Raw genomic sequence first — 23,132 nt, forward strand, 5'->3', positions numbered from 1 at the left:
ACTTTTCTTGTCATATATTGTGATTGATTACCATGTACATAGGTAGAATATACATTGGCTGTCTGGCAGCCTTCGATAGACTGTCACACAGACGGCTTCCAAAAGATGATAATGCAGACAAACCAACCTTGTGGCTCATACATCACTTCCATTTATATGCAACAAAATAATTGAATACATTATTGAATTTGAGATTTACAAAATAACAATCAAGTCATGAGATAATTTTGGGTCAGATATTGCACTAGGAGTCCTGATGCATAATGAGGAAAAGTTTACGTAGTTTCACATGTAATTCCAAAGAATATGAAGTACAATAATATAAATTTTGTTAATTACAACCCAATTAGTTTGAATAAAATATTACTAACATGATATGGTTATAATAGAGGGAAACATTCCACGTAGGAAAAATATATCTAAAAACAAAGATGATGTTACTTACCAAATGAAAGTGCTGGCAGGTCGACAGACACACAAACGAACACAAACATACACACAAAATTCAAGCTTTCGCAACAAACTGTTGCCTCATCGGGGAAACAGGGAAGGAGGGGAAAGACGAAAGGATGTGGGTTTTAAGGGAGAGGGTAAGGAGTCATTCCAATCCCGGGAGCGGAAAGACCTTAGGGGGAAAAAAGGATGGGTATACACTCGCGCGCGCGCGCACACACACACATATCCATCCACACATATACAGACACTTCTGCTTGTGTCTGTATATGTGTGGATGGGTGTGTGTGTGTGTGTGTGTGTGTGTGTGTGTGTGTGTGTGTGTGTGTGTGTGCGCACGCGAGTGTATACCCGTCCTTTTTTCCCCCCTAAGGTAAGTCTTTCCGCTCCCGGGATTGGAATGACTCCTTACCCTCTCCCTTAAAACCCACATCCTTTCGTCTTTCCCCTCCTTCCCTCTTTCCTGATGAGGCAACAGTTTGTTGCGAAAGCTTGAATTTTGTGTGTATGTTTGTGTTCGTTTGTGTCTGTCGACCTGCCAGCACTTTCATTTGGTAAGTCACATCATCTTTGTTTTTAGATATATTACTAACATGGTTTGATCTCAAGTAGAGCTATAATTTTAGATGACCATAATGAATAAACATTGTAGCTTTTCTGAAATAGGTGGAGGAGAATTTTCAAGAATATGTGGTGCAACATGACTGCATAGTTCAATCACGAAACTTAAAAGTTAGATTATTAACAAAAGGCTTATTCCCCTAAGTTGCAAATATAAATCAGGTAGTATAATGTGAAATTTAATCTGAGATGATAAACTCATTTGTACTAATTTTTAAAGGGCAGTTTGCTACTAGAACTGGGTATAGACAGTACAGTATAAAGACTAGAAAGTTAAAATCGGAGGTAGGGATCTTTTCAGAGCACATTGACTTGAGGAAAGAATTTCAGATAGGGGTGGAAAGTTAGTCGCATTTCATGCAGCATAAGTTTCAGTGACAGGCCCTTACATGTCATTCATGCAGTCCCGGTCTCTCCCCACTCCGAGTCCTGAAGAATGGCTGTCAATTTTCAGCGGACGTGGGTACAGTCATGGTTCTGTAGGCAAATGCCATAATTTTTCCATTAACATTGACCAGCTTGTCTCGCAATGGTATAAATTTATTAAGTTACAGCAATTACTTTTGAAATAATAAAAAATTTACTTACTTTTTTTCCATCTGTTATGTTTTCATTTGACTGCTCCTTATAGAAAAATGAAACATGCGCTACCATCATTAAATCTGTGAATTACTTGGTGCTAATTTTATTATAGACTAGAAGTGTAATGTGTGTTTTTATCTTGTCGACTGTTGTCTCTTTCCTGTAGGTCACTGCTTCCTTCTCTTTTATTTTGCCTTTTTAATAGACTCCCTGAATGTGCTCTATACGTAGTGATCTCTTCATTTATTTATTGGTGGGACATTAAACCATTCATTCGTTCTTTGTATACTGATTGCAGTTAGAAATTTTCGCAGTTGATAAATGTAATTGACATAATTGTTGTATGAAGAATAAGTAAATAATCCAAATTTTTGTTATGTTTTTAGGTTGTGGGTGTAGCAGAACGTGCAGGAGCAGCTCTGGCTGACTTAAGAGTGGAACACCGTGAGGACCTTGTAGTGCCTTTTGTAATCCCTTGAAAATAGAGGAAGACTGAAAGAAAGGAAGGACAAAATGGATGATCCAGGATATGGAAGGATCTGATGAAGCCAATGACTGATAAAATTATAATCACATTTTAGCATTGGCTTGTGACTGATGTTATTTCTTTTATAATGTTTATATTAATCTCACCAAAGATATATTTTATTGCAAAAAAAAAAAAAAAAATAATCTATTGCCAATGGGAGCAATGACAGTTGGCGGAGTTCCGTAATTCACTAAGAACACAGCTATTATGAAACAGACAAGGATATAGAAACATTGATGTAATACTGTTGCATTTTAGTGCAGACATTCATATATTTTAAAAATGGAATTCTCACTCACTTTAATACCTTGAGATATCTTAACTGGTTTTTAGTAAATGTGCTATGAAATAATAAATCTTGAGGAAGGCAACATATTTTACAATTTTTTGAAACTGGTAAATCTGTATTTTTAATTTTGTAAATAATTAGTTATTTTGATAAAATTAACATCAAAATTTAAGTAAATATTAGTTATACGTTTTATTTTGGTTGAATATGTGTGCTTGAACTGAAAGTTGAGTGTTCATTTTGTCATAAGTTACAAGTAAATAAATAGTAAAAATGTATTCTGTAATAGCAGTACTTAAATGTTCTTGATATATCCTAACACAAGAAGGCACAAGGATATGACACATTTGTTTGTTAAATTGGCCTTGAAAGAAAATTTCATTGTAAACATTGTCTTTGGTTTGTGTGTAATTATTGTCCCATTTTACTCAGCTGAAAAGTTTCATTGTTGGTTTCTGAGCCTTGCCACAACTGCTTTTTTTTTTTTTTTTTTTTTTTTTTTTTTATTCAAAGTAATAAGTTCGTAATAAAAGTGTCTACTGGCATTCAGCATCCAGTTTTATTGAAATATAATTTTTTAGCAGCATTCATTAATAAAATGACAGCTTTGACCTACCATATTGTTATTCATTAGTTTCATTTATGACAGCAGCTTGTATTTTTCAATGTTAATATGGGTTTATGTGTTAATGTTCCATCACAGTTCCTTGCATTTGAATAGGTTATCTCTAGTGCAGTCTCAGACTAAGAATCCATGCAGGTTGTAGTGTGCCCAACCTCATCCTCTCATGGCACTTTGGGAAGTTCAGCTCAGGGAATATGTTTTATGCATAAAAAATAATGGAAAAATCTGGATGCAATACAAATAGTGGGAGGAGTAAGGGCAACAACTCATTGTATCGTTGAGTTGTTGAGCATTCAGTTAACATATTCACTAATAGATAACCTTTGCAGTCTTGTAATTGTAGATAACTTTATCACAGTTATTTCTGGGCTGTTTTGCACCCAATGGATAATTTAGTTGAGCAGTTAAATGGTATGTCAGCGTAGAATATTGCAAGGCCTCTCACAAGGGGGCAGTATTTAACTAATCACTATATATCATATTTATATACAATTTAACCAGTCACTATATACCTCAGCTTATACATGTAGCCGTACCATAGGAACAACAACAATGCAGGGGTATCTTTTGAGAGGCCAAAAAACTTGTGGCTCCTGAAAAGGGACACCAGGCTTTTCAGTATCTGCAGGTCAACAATCTGGATGATTGACTGATTTGGACTGGTAACATCAACCATCAACCTATGCTGGTTCTGTGAACAGCTGAAAGCAAGAGGAAACTGCAGCTACAACTTTTCCCGAGGGCATGCAGCTCTATAATAAGGGTAGATGATGATGACATCCTCTTGGGTAAAATATCCTGGAGGTAAAGTAGTCCTCCATTCAGATCTCTGGGGGACTACTCAGGTGGATGTCATCACAAAAAACAAAACTGGCATTCATAGAATGAAGGCTTTCACGGCAGGTGTTATCACTTCACATTTCCGCTCTGAGATACTGTTGACTCTCCCCTAACGTTTTGCCTTCAACTGCGGAAGGCATCCTCTGAGGACAATCGCCGATCGTCCTTGGACGATGCCTACCACAGTCGAAGGTGAGATGTCAGGGGAGTCTCTTATGTATGGACCACGGCATCTCAGCCCGGAAGTGTTAAGTGATGAAAACTGGCATTGTAGGGATCAGGATTGAGTTGTGGAATGTTAGATCCCTTAATTGGGCAGGTAGATTAGAAAATTTAAAAAGGGAAATGGATAGGTTGAAGTTAGATATACTGAGAATTAGTGAAGTTCGGTGGCGGGAGGAACAGGACTTCTGGTCAGGTGAATACGGGGCTATAAATACAAAATCAAATAGGGATAATTCAGTTGTAGTTTTAATAATGAATAAGAAAATAGGAACGCGGTAAGCTACTGTGAACAATATAGAGAATATATTATTGTAGTCAAGACAGACATAAAGCCCAAATCCACAACAGTTCTAAAAGTTTATATTCTGGCTGGTTCTGCAAATGATGAAGAGTTTGAAGAAATGTATGATGAGATAAAAGAAATTATTCAGATAGTGAAGGGAAATGAAAATTTAGGAGTGTTGGTGGACTGGAATTCGATAGTAGGAAAGGGAAGCGAAGGAACGATAGTAGCTGTATATGAATTAGGGGAAAGGAATGAACAAGAAAGCCATATGGTAGAATTTTGTATAGAGCCTAATGTAATCACCGCTAACATGAAAGAAGGTTGTGTATGTGGAAGAGACCCGGGCACACTGGAAAATTTCAGATCGATTATTTAATGGTAAGACAGATTTCGGGACCAGACTTTAAACTGACATTTCCAGGGGCAGATTTGGACTCTGACCAGAATTTATTGGTTGTGAACTGTAGATTAAAACTGAAGAAGTTGCAAAAAGGTAGGATATTAAAAAGATAGGACCTGGATAAACTGAAAGAACCAAGGGTTTTTGAGAGTTTCAAAGGGAGCAATAGGGAATGATTGACACGAACAGGGGATAGGAATGCAGTAGAAGAAGAATGGGTAGCTTTGACAGATGAAATGGTAAAGGCAGCAGAGGATAAAATAGTTAAAAAGAGCAGGCTAGTAGAAATCCTTGGATAACATGAGAGATATTAAATTTAACTGCTGAAAGGAGAAAATGCAGACAAAAGGGAATACAAACATCTAAAAAAATGAGATTGATAGGAAGTGCAAAATGGTTAACCAGGAATGTCTAGAGGACAAATGTAAAGATTTAGAAGCTGCTAAGAGACCGATACATAAAGCCTACAGGAAATTAAAGAGGCATTTGGAGAAAAGGAAAGCAGCTGTATGAATATTGAGAATTCAGATAGAAAACCAGTCCTAAGAGGAGAAGGGAAAACTGAACAGTGGAAGGTGTAAGTAGAGCGTCTTCACAATGGGATGTATTTAAGAGCAATATTATAGAAATGGAAAAGGATGTGACAAAACTCTTCCATCTGGTGAGCAAAGTGCAAGAAACAGGCAAAAAGAAACATAATAATTCCAATTCCAAAGAAAGCATGTGCTGACAGTGGGAATATTACTGAACTATTAGTTTACCAAGTTATGGCTGGAAACTACTAATATGTATTCTTTTGAGAAGAATGGAAAAACCGGTAGAAGCCAAACTTGGGAAGATCAGCTTGAATTGCGGAGAAATGTAGGAACACACAGCCAATACTGATGCTACAACTTCTCATAGAAGATAGGTTAAGAAGGGCAAACCTATATTAACAAGGTGCGTTCCATAAGTAATGCAACCAAATTCACAAAAAACCATTTATTGAATATATTCGTACAAATAATTAAAAATTTTCAAAATAGCACCCTCTTGCATCGATACACTTCTGGAGGCGGTGTTTCCATGCCTGGAAGGCATCCTGGAATGCCTTTTCCGGAATGTCCTTTAGAGCTGATGTAACATGCACCTGGATGCTTTCAACCGTGTCTCAATGTTTTCCTTTCATGACTCCTTTTAACTGAGGAAACAAAAAAAAGTCAGCGGGAGCCAGCTCAGGACTGTAGGGAGAGGCTGGGGAACCAATGGGGTCTTGGTCCTGGCCAGGAAGTCATTGACAATGAAGGCGCTGTGACTCGGCGCATTGTCGTGGTGAATTTTCCACGTGTCCTTGATGTCGCTTCGGCAGCGCGAGATCCTCCTTTTCAGTCTTTTGAGCACTTCCAAGTAGAAATCTGAGTTCACTGTAGTCCCGGAAAGTACGAATTCATGGTGGACAATGCCTCTGACGTCAAAGAAGACAATGAGCATGGTTTTGATCCTGGACTTGCCCATGTGTGCCTTCTAGGGACGGGGCAACGATGGGGTGTGCGACTCTGAACTCTGCCTTTTTGTCTCAGGGTCGTACTCAAAAATCCACGACTCATCACCAGTGATAACCGAGTTGAAAAAATGAGGATCATTTTCGCACATTTCTGACATTTCTCGGCACCGAAGCACTCGCATGTGCTTGTGTTCGTCGGTCAACGCTTTTGGGACGAGTTTGGCACACACGTTTCTCATGTTCAAATCTTCGGTCACAATGCGGAAAACGGTTGTTTTTGACATGTGTAGAGTTTGTGCTATCAATTGAAGGCTCAGCCATCTGTCAGAGTTAAAACAATCGTGCACACATGTCACATTTTCGTCAACTCGTGCGGTTGATGGCCGTCCACTTCGAGGTTCGTCGGTGATCTCCTCTCGGCCCTCCGTGAACAACTTGTGCCATCAGAAAACTTGTGATTTGGACAAGCAATCAGTCCCAAAGACATGCGGAAGTAATGGAAACGTTTCGGTGCAGACTTACCAAGTTTAACGCAAAATTTGATAGCGTACTATTGCTCTAGAGAATGATCCATTGTGCCGTGTTATGTAAACTCAAAACGGGGTTGACGGAAACGCACTTCCTGACTCTCCGGCAGCTGGCAGCCAAATGAGACAAAGAGCGTTTTGAAGCTAACACGCCCCTCCACTTAGCCCAGCCGTTTACAAAACACTGTGGTGTACCATTGCGTCAGAAAAAAAATTGGTCACATTACTTATGTAATGTACTCTGTATAGTATTTGTAGACTTGGAGAAAGTTTTTCATGGTGTTGACTGGAATACTCTCTGAAATTCTGAAGGTCGCAGGGGTAAAATACAGGAAGAAAATGTCTATTTACAACTTGTACAGAAACCAGATGGCAGTTATAAGAGTCGAAGAGCGTGATAGGGAAGCAGTAGTTGAGAAGGGAGTGAGGCAGGGTTATAACATATCCCCTATGTTGTTCAGTCTGTACATTGAGCGAGCTGTAAAGGAAACAAAATAATCTGGAGTAGATATTAAAGTTCAGGAGAAGAAATAAAAACTTTGAGGTTTGGGAATGGCATTGTAATTCTGAGACAGCAGAGGACTTGGAAGGGCAATTCAGTGGAATGGCAGGATCTTATAAGGATGATGTAAGATGAACATCAACAAAAGCAAAAAAAAGGGTAATGGCACATAGTCAAATTTAATCAGGTGATGCTGAGGGAATTAGATTAGGAAATAATTCACTAAAAGTAGTAGATGAGTTTTGCTATTTGGGCAACAAAATAACAGATGATGGTCAAAGTAGAGAGGATATAAAATGTAGACTGGCAATAGCAAGAAAAACATTGCTGAAGCAGAAAAATTTGTTAATGTCAAGCATAGATTTAAGTGTCCGGATGTCTTTTCGGAAAGTATTTTTATGGAGTGTCACCATATGTGGCAATGAAACATCAAGGACAAACAGTTTAAACAAGAAGAGAATTGGAGCTTTTGAAATGTGGTACCACAGAAGAATGCTGAATGTTAGATGGGTAGATCACGTAACTAATGAGGAAGCACTGAATAGAATTGGGGAGCAAAGAAATTTGTGGCACAACGTGACTAGAAGGTCTCATTTGGTAGGACATGTTCTAAGACATCAAGGGATCACCAGTTTAGTACTATGGGAATGTGTGAAGGGCAGAAACTATAGAGAGAGAAGAATATAGGAAGCAGATTCAGAAGGATGTAGGTTATTGTAGTAGTTACTCGGAGTTTAAGAGACTTACACAGGATAGGGTAGCATGGGGAGCTGCATCAAACAAGTCTTAGGACTGAAAACAATAATAATATTACATACCATATATTATCAATGCATCTCTTCCATGAACTGTTACAATATCTTAATAATATTCATGTCTGCTCAATGGCCACAAACTTACACAATATTCTTAATTGTATTTTGCCTTCATAGAATTTCTGTGGATGTTTTTGGAGAATTCACTTTAACTTTTTTAGTTAGTTTTCACCATGTTCACAGGTGAAAAAATTAAACTCCACAAACGTTGACAGAAATTCTATGAAGGCAAAATGATAAATTACACAACTGCTGAAGATGGGAATGTAATGAAGAAATATTAATTGGCTATTTCAAGAAGGCTATGACTTTCTAAAATTATGGTCTGAAATGAGGTCTATTCGTCTGACATTTTGCCCACCATACTAGAATAGCTTTTTGCTCCTCCCCCGCAATATCGTGGTCAAACCCTACACTCCTTCGGCGCCCATTTCCCTACCCTATGGCTCCTGCCCCTGAAACTGTCCCCACTGTAAGACTTGTCCTATGCACCCTCCTACCACCTCATACAGGAGCCTTGTAACTGGCAAAACATACTATCAAAGGGAGAGACACCTGTGAAATGAGGTTTGTTATGTATCACCCATTACATTAACACTGTTTGGCCTTCTAGATTGGTATGACTGCCACCAACTTATCATTTAGGATGAATGGGCTCAGAAGATCTGTACAGGGAATCACATAATATCCTGTTGCGGAGCACATTCTATAATATGAGAATCAAGACCTCGATGCCTGTTTGACCAAACATGCCATCTGTATTCTCCCCCTGACACCAGTTCCTGAAAACTATGCAGTTGGGAACTGGCATTTCAACATATACTTAGTTCTTCCCACCCACGCCAACTTAGTTTACATTAAATTCTTCAGTCTCAACCTCTCCTTTCTTCACTCCCTTTTAGTTTCCTACATCTTTCATTTTCTGACATCTCTATCCCTTCCACCACCTCTCATTATCCTATCTTCCAGCTTTAAGCTCTCAAGTTTTCAGATTTCATCAGGTACAATTCCAACAATCAGTTTTTCTTCTCACCCTGTCTGGGTTAAGTCTCCCCTGACCTTGGGTTCTGGGCAACTTTTTTTGTAACTCTCCTCATTTCCTGACCTTGCCAGTCCTTTTCCTTCACCCCTCTTTTGTTGTCTTAAGATAAACCACTTCAGCTATAAGTATTTATAAGCATGAGCAGTTTCACAGCATTTTTAGCTGCACCATCAGGTGCAATTTTGTTGCACCTGATGATTCAGCTAAAATGCTGTGAAACTGGTCATGCTTATAAATAAAGTACTTACATCTGCTGATTTTTATCTTCAAAATGAAAGTTTTAATCAAATTTGGTACACACACTATTTACTGCCAGGAAAGAGGTACTGAGGGGATACAAACCATGTAGATCTGAAATGTTTCCTATTGTGCTAGGATCAAATGCTTAACTTGAGTTATATGCTTCATAGAGTTCATTTATTGCTGTTGAAAAGAAATAAGTTGCAGTCATGGTTTAACAAAGACTGACCAAGTGTGGGTAGTAATGCCCACATTAATTTGTCAAACAATGGAAAATCCAGGACGGAATGAAACAGTATTATGAGAAGGAATCACCATATAGCAGAGATGAAAGCTTTCAGCCAGCAACGTGTATGTCAACAACACACACACACACACACACACACACACACACACACACACACACACACACACACAAAAAACTGCAGTTTCAGGCAACTGAGGCCACACTGCGAGCAGCAGCCCCAGTGCATGATGGGAGTGGCGACTGGGTGGGGGTAAGGAGGGGGCTGGGGCAGGGAGGGGGAGGGGTAGTAGGGTAAGTGTGCCAGACAGTGAAGTGCTGCAGGTTAGATGGAGGGCAGGTGAGAGGTGAGGTTGGGGGGGGGGGGGGGGGTAGTGGAAAAGGAGGGAAGTAAAAAGACTACTAGGTGCAATGGTGGAATGAAGGCTGTGTAGTGCGGGAATGGGAACAGGACAATGACTAACGAAGGGTTAGGCCAGCAGGGTTACGGGTACGTAGGATATATTGCAGGGAAAGTCCCCACCTGTGCAATTCAGAAAAGTTGGTGTTGGTGGGAAGGATCCATATGGCACAGGCCGTGAAGCATCACTGAAATGAAGGATGTCATGTTTGGCAGCATTCTTAGCAACAGGGTGGTCCACTTGTTTCTTGGCCACAGTTTGTCGGTGGCCTTTCATTCAGACAGACAGCTTGTTAGTTGTCATGCCCACATAGAATGCAGCACAGCGTTTGCAGCTTAGCTTGTAGATCACATGACTGGTTTCACAGGTAGCCCTGCCTTTGATGGGATAGGTGATTTGTGACTGGACTGGAGTAGGTGGTGGTGGGAGGATGCATGGGACAGGTCTTGCATCCAGGTCTATTACAGGGGTATAAGCCATGAGGTAAGGGGTTGGGAGCAGGGGTTGTGTAGGGATGGATGAGTATATTGTGTACGTTCTGTGAACAGCAGGATACCATTGTGGTAGGGATGGGAAGGATAGTGGGCAGGACATTTCTCATTTCAGGGTACAACGAGAGGTAGTTGAAACCCTGGTAGAGAATGTAATTCAGTTGCTCCAGTCCTGGGTACTGAGTTGCAAGGAATGCTCCTCTGTGGATGGAAATTTGGGAGGTGGAGGGAAACTGGAAAGATAAGGCATGGGAGATTTGTTTTTGTACAAGGGTGGGAGGATATTTACGGTCACTGAAGGCTTCAGTGAGATCCTCGGCATTTTTCGAGAGGGACTGCTTGTCACTGCAGACGCGATGGCCATGATTTGCTAGGCTGCATGGAAGGGACTTCTTGGTATGGAATGTGTGGCAGCTGTCGGAAGTGGAGGTATTGCTAGTGGTTAGTAGGTTTGATATGGACAGAGGTACTGATGTAGCCATCTTTGAAGTGGAGCTCAATCTCTAGAAAGGTGGCTTGTTGGGTTGAGTAGGACCAGGTGAAGCAAATGAGAGAGAAGTTATTGAGGTTCTGGAGGAATGTGGATAGGGTGTCCTCACCCTCGATTCAGATTGAAAAGATGTCATCAATGAATCAGAATCATGTGAGGGGTTTAGGATTCTGGGTGTTTAGGAAGGATTCCTCTAGATAGCCCATGGTTGGCATAGGATAGTGCCATGTGGGTGCCCGTAGCCATACCCTGAATTTGTTTGTAGGTAATGCCTTCAAAGGAGAAGTAACTATAGGTGAGGATACACGAAGGGGGACCCAAAAGAAACCAGATTGTTGTCATAAAAAATTTATTGATGAACCTTTTTACAAAATTTCTTCAGTCACCTTCAAAATACTCTCCATTACATGCGATGCACTTGTCAAGTCTCTTTTCCCACTGTTGGAAGCATGTTTGGAACTCTTCAAGTTTGATATTGTCCAGTGCCCTTTGCGAAGCTGATTTTACCACCTCCACATCGTCATAACGCTCCCCTTTTAGCATTTTTTTCATTCGTGGAAATAGGAAAAAGTCGCACGGGGCTAGGTCTGGCAAATATGGAGCATGGGGAACGACAGACCACCTCTGAGATGCCAAATAGTGGGTCACTTGTAAGGCCGTGTGTGCTGGAGTGGTGTCGTGATGCAGAAACCAGTCACCTGATCACCAAAATTCCGGGCGTTTCCTCCTCACATCCTCTCGCAGACGCCTTAAAACATCTAAGTAAAAGTGCTGGTTAACTGTCCGGCCAGGGAGTATGAATTCCCGATGCACAATTCCACGAACGTCAAAAAAGACAATGATCATAGTCTTCACATTTGACCTCACTTGCCTTGCTTTTTTTGGCCTGGGAGAGTTGGGAGTCCTCCACTGGCTTGACGCTTGCTTGGTTTCTGGGTCATACCAGGAACACCAACTCTCATCCCCTTAATGAATTTCTTCAAGAAGTTTGGATCATGTGCAATCTCTGTTTTCAAGTCCTGACACACATTCATGCGGATGGTTTTTTGCTCGTGTGTGAGAAGGCGCGGAACAAATTTAGCAGCAACACGTCTCATGTGCAAATCCTCACTCAAAATCCGGTGGCAAGAGCTTCAACTGATTCCTGTCTCTGCAGAAATTTGGTCGATCATTTGGCGACGATCCTTGTTGATCGTTTGGCGGACCTTTTCAATGTTCTCCTCATTTCGCGATGTTGAAGGGTGTCCAGAATGAGCTTGGTCTTCAACACACATCTCACCATGTTTAAAGCACCCAAACCACGTGAAAACCTGTGTGCGGCTCATAGCGTCCTCCTGGAGAGCTTCCTGAAGCATTTGGTGTGTCTCCGTTGCAGTTTTTTTAAGCAGGAAACAAAATTTCACACACCCTCTTTGTTCTTTTAAAGTTGCCATAATGACTTCGCAGAGGTAACCCGCCAACAGTCAGAGAAACACAATAACTTGCACGTTCAGCTCTACACCGACGCCGTCTGCACAGCTGTTTCGTGAAGGTCTCTACTTACACCATCTAGCGTGAGAACCCTGCACTACATGTACGAGTGGTAGCGCCATCGGAGTATGTTTCTTTTGGGTCCCCCCTCATAGACGGTCATGACGACTAGGAAGGAGGTTATTGGTTTGGAATCTGTCCGGCATTGGGAAAGGTAGTGTTCAATAGCGGTAAGGCCGTGGGCATTAGGGATGTTAGTGTAAAGAGAGGTGGTGTCAATAGCGATTAGCAGGGCTCCATGTGGTAAACAGACAGGAACTGTGGAGAGCTGGTGGAGGAAATGGTTGGTGTCTTTCATATAGGAGGGTAGATTCTGGGTAACAGGTTGAAGGTGTTGGTCTACAAGAGCAGAGATTCTCTCAGTGGGGCCACAGTAACCGGCCACAATGGCGTGTCCAGGGAGGTTAAGTTTATGGACTTTAGGAAGCACATAGAATGTAGGAGTCAGACACAGTTCAATTGCTGCAGTGTTTTTTTTCTTTTTTTTAATCTTTGGAACCTGAGGAGACAGGGGGAAAAGAATTCAAAGTTCGACTGTTCATTTGTTTGACATACACTCCTGGAAATGGAAAAAAGAACACATTGACACCGGTGTGTCAGACCCACCATACTTGCTCCGGACACTGCGAGAGGGCTGTACAAGCAATGATCACACGCACGGCACAGCGGACACACCAGGAACCGCGGTGTTGGCCGTCGAATGGCGCTAGCTGCGCAGCATTTGTGCACCGCCGCCGTCAGTGTCAGCCAGTTTGCCGTGGCATACGGAGCTCCATCACAGTCTTTAACACTGGTAGCGTGCCGCGACAGCGTGGACGTGAACCGTATGTGCAGTTGACAGACTTTGAGCGAGGGCGTATAGTGGGCATGCGGGAGGCCGGGTGGACGTACTGCCGAATTGCTCAACACATGGGGCGTGAGGTCTCCACAGTACATCGATGTTGTCGCCAGTGGTCGGCGGAAGGTGCACGTGCCCGTCGACCTGGGACCGGACCGCAGCGACGCACGGATGCACGCCAAGACCGTAGGATCCTACGCAGTGCCGTAGGGGACCGCACCGCCACTTCCCAGCAAATTAGGGACACTGTTGCTCCTGGGGTATCGGCGAGGACCATTCGCAACCGTCTCCATGAAGCTGGGCTACGGTCCCGCACACCGTCAGGCCGTCTTCCGCTCACGCCCTAACATCGTGCAGCCCGCCTCCAGTGGTGTCGCGACAGGCGTGAATGGAGGGACGAATGGAGACATGTCGTCTTCAGCGATGAGAGTCGCTTCTGCCTTGGTGCCAATGATGGTCGTATGCGTGTTTGGCGCCGTGCAGGTGAGCGCCACAATCAGGACTGCATACGACCGAGGCACACAGGGCCAACACCCGGCATCATGGTGTGGGGAGCGATCTCCTACACTGGCCGTACACCACTGGTGATCGTCGAGGGGACACTGAATAGTGCACGGTACATCCAAACCGTCATCGAACCCATCGTTCTACCATTCCTAGACCGGCAAGGGAACTTGCTGTTCCAACAGGACAATGCACGTCCGCATGTATCCCATGCCACCCAACGTGCTCTAGAAGGTGTAAGTCAACTACCCTGGCCAGCAAGATCTCCGGATCTGTCCCCCATTGAGCATGTTTGGGACTGCATGAAGCATCGTCTCACGCGGTCTGCACGTCCAGCACGAACGCTGGTCCAACTGAGGTGCCAGGTGGAAATGGCATGGCAAGCCGTTCCACAGGACTACATCCAGCATCTCTACGGTCGTCTCCATGGGAGAATAGCAGCCTGCATTGCTGCGAAAGGTGGATATACACTGTACTAGTGCCGACATTGTGCATGCTCTGTTGCCTGTGTCTATGTGCCTGTGGTTCTGTCAGTGTGATCATGTGATGTATCTGACCCCAGGAATGTGTCAATAAAGTTTCCCCTTCCTGGGACAATGAATTCACAGTGTTCTTATTTCAATTTCCAGGAGTGTATTTCATTATACACATGTTTTACTCTCATTTTTATTCTTTCATTTTTCCATTTCAAGTTTTTTACTTCCTCGGGTGGCAGGTACAGTAGTCCTACTACTAGTATGTTACTCTTTGTATGTCATCTCGTTGTCTCTGTAGGCTTGTACCAAGAGAGCAAGGAGAGGATGATATTTAGTGGCCAGTATCCTCTTTCTATAACACAAACTGCATGCATAGATTAACTGGGTTCTTTATTCCTGAGAATAAGAAATTTACTTAACTTAAGCTAGTTGTTGTGTGGTACAAGCTCTCTGTAATAGTTCACATTAGCCTCACTGCTGGTGAAATACAAAGTTTGCTATGTACACTCCTTTGTTTGCTGTGTGCTGCCTGATTCTGAGCTAGAGGCTGTGACTCTCACTCTGACTCAGTGTCTTGCTGAGTAACAGACTGGAACTCACTCGTGACAGACTGGCCCTCCAGTCTGCAGTGGCAATATAAGTACTGGCGACCAAGAGGGCATTGGTGGCGCCTTTCCTGCAAGTCTATTGTTGGCCTCCATCGATCTTCTCACAACCACTTTGCCACCTGGTGTGTTGGCATCAGCTTACGCCAGCACAATTCTCATCTACATTTTGCCAAGATTCACAGCACAGTGTATGGTAATAGTAATTTTTCAGTATTCAAGTAGGACACAACTTCAAAGATATTTTTTTATTACAATAATAAAGCATCTAGTTAATAAAGTGTCTAAATCATTACACATCTTTCATTTACAAAATAATGGGGGGGGGGGGGGGGGGGGAGAGAGAGAGAGAGAGAGAGAGAGAGAGAGAGAGAGAGAGAGAGACTAAACTAAATATATACAGAATTTAACAGATAAGATTTCAAATTAAATCTTAATATTCCTTATTCAAAAGTATGCTGTTGCATAGTCTATTCTATTTAAAATTTGAGTAAACTTTTGCTATCATGGGCAAAATTCAAATCTCTCCCTATTTCTACCATTACAATCACTGTTTTTTTTCAATTTGTGTTCCTACACCTTCCTGATGCAATGAGAAATGTAGAAGTGGAATGAAATGTTTTAGTCAAGTTTGTACTGTGCAGTTAAATATCATCAATATTAGACATCAGTGTATACATATAGTTCAGAGAAGAAATATTAATGTTATGGTGGTCCTACTTCCACAAGTAAATGAATCTCTTCCCATGTATCACATCAAATTTCTCAATACAACATTGCAAATCATTTCTTATCAAAGTCCACATGGCTGCATAGTTAATCAATGCATGTGTGTGTATTGGTAATAATCAGTCAATCTCTCATGCCAATATAATCATCCCAAGCTATACTGATTGAAGTATTGGCAAATTTATATATGCATGGCTCCATTTCTCTCGTCACATAATTATCATCATCATCATCATAGTGTAACAGAATGAAGTGTGTTGTCAGGGTTAAGTTCAAAGTAAGCACAATATTCTTCTTCTTGTCAAACAAATGTGCCTTAAAACTTACAAAATATATGGCATAGTGTAAGTAAAATCTCTTCACTTTAGGATATATTTGCTCTTAATTTCAGTATTAGGTCAACATAGTGTGTAAGGTATTATATTTAATATAATTATATATTTAATATATTTAATATAATTCCTGATGAGGCAACAGTTTGTTGCGAAAGCTTGAATTTTGTGTGTATGTTTGTGTTTGTTTGTGTGTCTATCGACCTGCCAGCGCTTTTGTTCGGTAAGTCACCTCATCTTTGTTTTTATATATAGGTATTATATTTAAGTGTATACAGAGTGATTGGGGAGGAAAGCTCAATATTTTACACAGTGATAGTATAAGTAATTCTGAACAAAAAATGTTATATGAACATAGTGCTGCAAATGCTTCATTAGGGAGGTAAGGGTATTGAAAGGAACTTTAATTCTGCAAAAGCATTATAGCTAGGATACAGAGATCCTGGAGTGGCATGTGGTTAGGCACTGAACTAATTTTAATATTTAAATACATTTATTAAACAACAACTGCTTACATCAGTACTTGAACAATATACAACTTCAACAATTAGTAAGCAACTCTTGCCATTTAAGCCCTTTAAAATGCTGGAAATTAATGCTCAAAGCCCCTTGCAGCTCATTTACTTAATTGACACAGGTGACAGCTGTAAGATTATGTAAGACAAGTTACAACTATTAGTCTTTCCTTACATTGAAATTCAAAACAGGAAATGTTATCAATAAATATCAATAGATCTGAATAGTGTGAAAGTAAATGGACCCTAGTCCCTGTGAGGTGTGAAAGAAAATTTAAATGTAGATGTCGGAGCTAGTCCCTTCAAATATTAAACCAATCACAATATAGAAAGCAGGTGCTAGCCCTATTAATGACTAGTGACTAAAAACAATTAATACAGAAAAATCAGCAAATAGAAGCCAGGCAGTAGGCCCTTCAAATATTAGCCCTATTTGATCTGACATGATTTTAAAACAATTAACAAGTCTGTACACTCTAACTCATAATAAAATGGCCAGATGGCCAGCAAATATTTTCATCAGTTTCACCTTACCAACATGATGCTTGGTGGATTTTACTCAACAAAAGCAGTTTGTAACTGCCACAACTACAGTTCCAGAATTATCAAGCCTGGCATTGGAACGGTAGCTACTGACCGCAGTAAAATACCACACAAATACAACTTGCTGTGTATTTAACAGCCAAAAGCACACTACATAAGCAACCAGTCTGAGTTCTAATACAGACAAAATTTATGAGATTACACATTTCAAAGAAAAGAGGAAGCACAAAGCATGCTTAATGAACAATGATTTAACAAAGGGAAAACAAATATCTATTGACACTGCTCGGCACAGGCAGAAGTGTGAAACAAGAACAGTGCATGACCCAAACAGAATGAGGAGTGTTGAAACACATGGAAGTCCAAGAATAACAACACTCATCAAACAGCATTTGCATTTCTGAACATAGCTTCAAGAACCATACTGTCACTTATTGTACACTATCACTTAATAGTGATTGAGAAAAGGAGTGTATCACAGGTATAAGCTCACCGAATAATATGTTTCTCACTACGATTTCTTCCAGCACAGTCATTGACAAGTTCCATGTGCCACAACTAATTGTTGTGTGTGGTGTCTTGCCATCTGGTCTCAGCCCAGCAGACTCTTCGGCTCCACTCTTGTCCATCCACTGTGATCTCTCTCCCAGACGCACTGTCAACACAGACCTGCCTCCTCTGCTCTTGGCTTCCTCTAGCAAGCAACATCCTCATCCACAGGTGAACCACTTCCATTCCACTTTGAACTGATTAAGAAGGGCTCCAACCTGGCTACGCTCCATGCAATTTTTGTTGACAACTGTGCTGAATATCGATGCATTGTGCCAGATGTATCAAATAAGTGTACAATTATTCCTTATGAAGTCATTGGTATGGACTTGCCTATTTGCACATATTAACATGCTATGTGAGCAATACAATTTTCTGACGGTGAGCATTGTTTCCAGACAGTTGTTGGTTTGTGTAAGCAACACAATACTGGCTGCAAGTTCTTCAGTAGAGTGACATGACTAGATTGTGACATCAGAAGTGGACTGAATCATCAGATGGTGGTTGTGCCATCAGACATGGGTTACATGATTTCACCCATAGAGACCAGTCTGATTTCCTCAGCGTGTTCACAGTTCATGCACACATTGTTGTCTTATTGGTTCTCTCCACAGTGTCTGCTTGCAGTGTGCAGCCGTGCTGAGGCTCTGTGATTAATGAAACACTTGTACTGTGACATTAGTCTTTTGAAAGACTGTGCTACTAGGGTACATACGGAGTTAAAATCCACAGATAAGTACAAATACAATGGATAAAAATTTGGATTCATTTCTTAGCAATACATAACAACAGTAGCAACGTAAGGTCAGGAATTAGTTACTCATTTTTTTCATCAGATTTTTGTCAATTGGAAATACCTAGACATTGCTCTCTGCTTAAAAATAATGTAAATTCTGACAAAACTGAGGATTTCTTCTTTGTATGGATAGTAAATTACTTATTTATGAGGGTCAAAAGCTGTTAAACTCACATGAATATCAACAAATCCATAATTTTGTTTACTTGTACATGCATTAGATTGTATATTTGAACACTCAATAATGTGCACTGCACTGATGTCTGGCAAATGCTAACATTTTACTTCTGGAATGTTCGTGGCTTAGTTCAGATGTGATAGTTGGATGCACCACATCATTTTTATATGTGATGTGAAGTTTTCTCATTAAGGTTTGGTGTTGGAGACATGTTTTGAATTCCTGTGCAGTGAAATTCATGTGCACCGCCTTCAGTAGCACACACTCTTGGATAAAATGGTTTCAGTTTTCTCATGAGGTAAGTGCACACTTCTTTATCCAGCAGAAATGCTCTTTACTTGTTCTAATGTTCATTTAGCACTCCACCAGGGATCAGAATTATGCACAATGTCCTAATTCTCTACCATAACACACAACTGGTCACTACTAGTTTGTTTTTCACTATAGCAGAAGTCTATGTACTTTTTTGTGTGTTTTCTTATTGATTATGGGCTTTTATATTTCCTTATTTTTCTATACAAGTCGTTTTATCTATTAAAATTTTTTTGTTAACTAGTTGCATGTTTTTACAAACTTCACTAAACTTATTTTCAGCTTTATTTTAAAATATGCTTCAGGATCTGGGTGTAGGACTCATACGTCATAAATTTAATATTTCAGGTACTAATATATGAGGTCTGTTCAAAAAATTCTGGCACTTGGTCCACAAAATTTTTCAACACTTACTTTTACTTATTGTCCACGGTCTCATTTGAAAAACTCTCCTCCGCAATTGATACGACACTCCCAATGTCTTTTCCACTTGTGGAAGCAGGTTTGGTATGGCTCTCGGTGGATTGCTTGACGTGCCATTGCAACTCTTCATCCATTCAATGGGCTTTTCAACATTGGAAATAAGAAAATGTCTGCTGGGGACAGATCTGGAGAGTACGGAGGATGAGGCAGCACAATGACTTCATTTTTTTGTGCAGTAGTCACACACAAGGATGAATGTGCGGGTGCATTATCATGGTGCAAGAGCTATGAAATGTGTCTCCACATTTCAGGCCATTTTCTTCTCACATTCTCTTGCAGGCATCACAACACACCCCAATATTAGCATGATTAACAGTTTGTCCCTGTGGCACAAATTCATGTTGAACTAATACATCAGTCAAAGAAAACTATCAGCTTGGTTTTGATGTCTGACCTGACCTGATGAGCTTTTTTTGTTCTTGGAGAACCTTTAATGACCCACTATGAAGACTGAACCTTGGTCTCAACATCATAACCATAGACCCATGTCTTATCACCAGTTATGATTCTCTTAAGGAATGTCTCGTTCTCTTCTGCACAATCCATAAGCTCTTCACAAATGGCAAAGTGGAGGTCTTTCTGATCTGGGCTCATGAGCTGTGGGACAAACTTGGCAGCAACATTATGCCTTCCAAGAAGATTGGAAGATTGGATTTCATCCAACTGAAAGGTTACATTCTTCTGCAGTCTATCAGACAGCAAATGAGCATCGCTGGTAGACACCGAAGAGCATCCTGAATGAGAGTCATCTTTAACTTTCGTCCAGCCATTTTTAAACCACGTGAACAATTTATAATACTCATCACCATAGGCCTCCTGCATCATTTGGTGTGTCTCTGTGAAGGTTTTCCTGAGTTTCATGAAAAATTTAATGCAGTTGTGTTGCTCCTTTGACTCTGCCATCTTGAAATTTGAAACTGTGTGACACAACATTCCACTCAATACAGCACTGAACAATAACTAACAAACATACAACAGTGAAACTTTTGGCAGTTACACATTAAACACAGGTGTGTGCAGGGATGCCAGCTGCATTTTGCTCCAACATACCATTGGTGCTTGGTGCAAAATTGCGAATGTTCTGGAATTTTTTGAATGCAGCTCATACATGTAAAAGTCAGGTCAGAGGAAAGTCACTCACTCCCTCTTTCATAATGTGGGCCAGCCTCCAATGGCTCTCTGGGACCAAGATCCATTCCCAAGTTTCCAGCCTGACAGTAGCAGATAATGTCATCGTGGACCCTATTGCTATCTCCAACACCTTGGGCTGCCATTTTGTGGAGATTTCGAGCACCTCCCAGTATCACCCTGCCTTCCTCCATCGGAAACGAGCGAAGGAGGCGTGGGTGATTCCTTTCTCTTCTCAGAATTGTGAGTGATACAATGCTGCCTTTACTATGAGGGTGCTAGATCATGCTCTCACTTCATGCTGATCCTCTGCCTCAGGGCCAAATGATGCTCAAATTCAGATGTTGCAACACCTTTCTTTTGTGGGCAAGCACTTTCTGCTTCATATGTGCAACTGCATCTGGGCAGAGGGCACGTTTCCCAGACACTGTTGTGAAGCCATTGTCATACCCATACTTAAACCTGGTAAGGACAAGCAGCTTCCTTATAGCTACCACCACATTTCCCTGACCAGCTGTGCTTGCGAGGTGATGGAATGTTTGATACAAGCCTGGTTGGTATGGTGGCTCGACTCTCGCAATTTACTAACCACTGCACAGTGGGGATTTTGAGCGCGCTGTTCTGCAGTGACTATCTTGTCACTTTGTCCAGCCATGTCATGAATGGTTTTCTGTGGAAATCCCAGACTGTGGCCATGTTTTTCTATTTGGAGAAAGCCTACGACACCTGCTGGAGGAATTGTATCCTCCATACATTGTATGTGTGGGGGCTTCAGTGGTCGCCCGCCCCTTTTCCTTCAACAATTTTTAACGGACCAGATTTTCAAGGTACATGTGGGTTCTGCCTTGTCTGACACCTTTATTCAGGAAAACAGCGTGCCTCAGTGTTCCGTTCTGAGCATCATCCTCTTTGCTATCGCTATTAATCCTATAATAGTCTGTCTTCCACCAGGCATCTCCAGCTCCCTTTCCAGTGATGATTTTGCCAACTAATGCAGTTCTCCATGGACCTGTTGCATTGAGTGGCATCTTCAGCAATTCTCGATCACCTCGACTCATGGAGCATCGACAGTGACTTTCGTTTTTCCACTGGCAAAACCATTTGTATGAATTTCTGGTGGTGCAATTGGTTTCTTCCACCATCTTAACATCTGGGGCTTGTGCTCATAGGAAACTTTCTTGGTCCTCCCACGTGTCCTATGTGGCAGCCCGCTGAATGCAGCCCCTCAATGTCCTACGTGTCCTCAGTGGTACTTCCAGGGGAGCAGATTGAACCACCCTCCTCTGTTTGAACCAGTCCCTTGTCCATTTGAAACTAGATTACGGGTGTTTCGTTTATGCATCTGCATGTCCTTCCCTCTTACACCATCTGAATACCGTCCACCATTGTGGCAGCCATTTGGCCGATGGCGCCTTTTACCCTAGCCCGGTTGATAGTCTGTATGTTGAAGCCACCGAACTACCACTGTCCTATTGCCGTGACTTTCTCCTCAGCAGATATGCACGCTGTTTGTCTGCCAAGTGTGGCCACCCGTCCTATGCCTCCTCCTCCTTCAATGACTCCTTTGATTGCCGGTATGGGGTGTGTCCCTCTCCTCTGTTACCTCCTGGAGTTAACTTTTGGCTCTTGCTCCAGCAGCTTACTTCACACTACCTGCAACTTTTCAGGTGGGTGTAAACCCTTCACCACCTTGACTTCATGCTGTGGTCCTTGTTCACCTTGGCCTTCATTCGCTTCCTAAGGACACTATCGCAGTCTCGCTTTATTGCCTTCAGTTTCACGAACTTCGTGATAGTACCTTTGTATAACCTGATGGCTCTCGGACCGACTGTGGTGTCGAGTGCGCCTTCGTCATTGGCTCCAAGGTTTTTCCATACCAGCTTCTGGAACACTGCTCAGTATTTACAGCAGAGCTCTTCATCTTGTATCAAGCCACGCAGTACATCTGGTGACACAGGCTTTTCATTGCATCATCTGCTCCGACTATCTCAGAGCCCTACAAAGCCTCTGTGTGCTGTACACAGTCCATCCCTTAGTGCAACAGTTCCGGGAAAGCTGTCATTTGCTCACTCTTGATGGAGCCACTTTGATGTTTATGTGGGTTCCCGCTCACATCAGTCTGGCACAAAAAGAGGCTGACACTACTGCCACAGCTGCAGTCCTTGTACCTCAACCTGCTAGTTCTTACATTCCCTCCAATGATCTCTGTGTTGCTGTCCGTCGGCAGATAGTGTTAGTTTGGCATCACCACTGGTCCTCACTTAATGGGAACAAGCTGACTTATTAAGCCTCTCCCAGCAACTTGGACAATCTTCTCTCGCCGTGAGATCATTTTAGCTAGGTTGCATAGCGGGCACTGTCTTTTTAGTCATCGCCATTTGTTAAGTGGTGCTCCCCATCAATTTGTACTCATTGAGCTCAGCCTTTGATGGTCCACCTTTTCCTGATGGAATGCCCTTTTTTTAACCACTTACGTTCTCAATTGTGTTTGCCATCTAAGTTACCAGATGATGATGATGATGATGATGA

The 23,132-nt window shown here is 41.7% G+C and overlaps 1 protein-coding gene across 1 annotated transcript in view; it reads left to right on the forward strand.

Moving 5' to 3' along the window:
- Positions 1–2,328, forward strand: part of LOC126412766 (ragulator complex protein LAMTOR1) — a 71,174-nt gene extending 68,846 nt beyond the window's left edge. Inside the window, exon 5 of the mRNA XM_050082519.1 lies at positions 2,043–2,328. Within this exon, the coding sequence (XP_049938476.1) occupies positions 2,043–2,135 (93 nt within the window). The 3' untranslated portion in view covers positions 2,136–2,328. The remainder of the gene's footprint in view (positions 1–2,042) is intronic.
- The last annotated feature ends 20,804 nt before the right edge of the window (positions 2,329–23,132 follow it).

The sequence above is a fragment of the Schistocerca serialis genome, chromosome 7 (genome assembly GCF_023864345.2).
Source record: "Schistocerca serialis cubense isolate TAMUIC-IGC-003099 chromosome 7, iqSchSeri2.2, whole genome shotgun sequence".
Lineage (NCBI taxonomy): Eukaryota > Metazoa > Arthropoda > Insecta > Orthoptera > Acrididae > Schistocerca > Schistocerca serialis.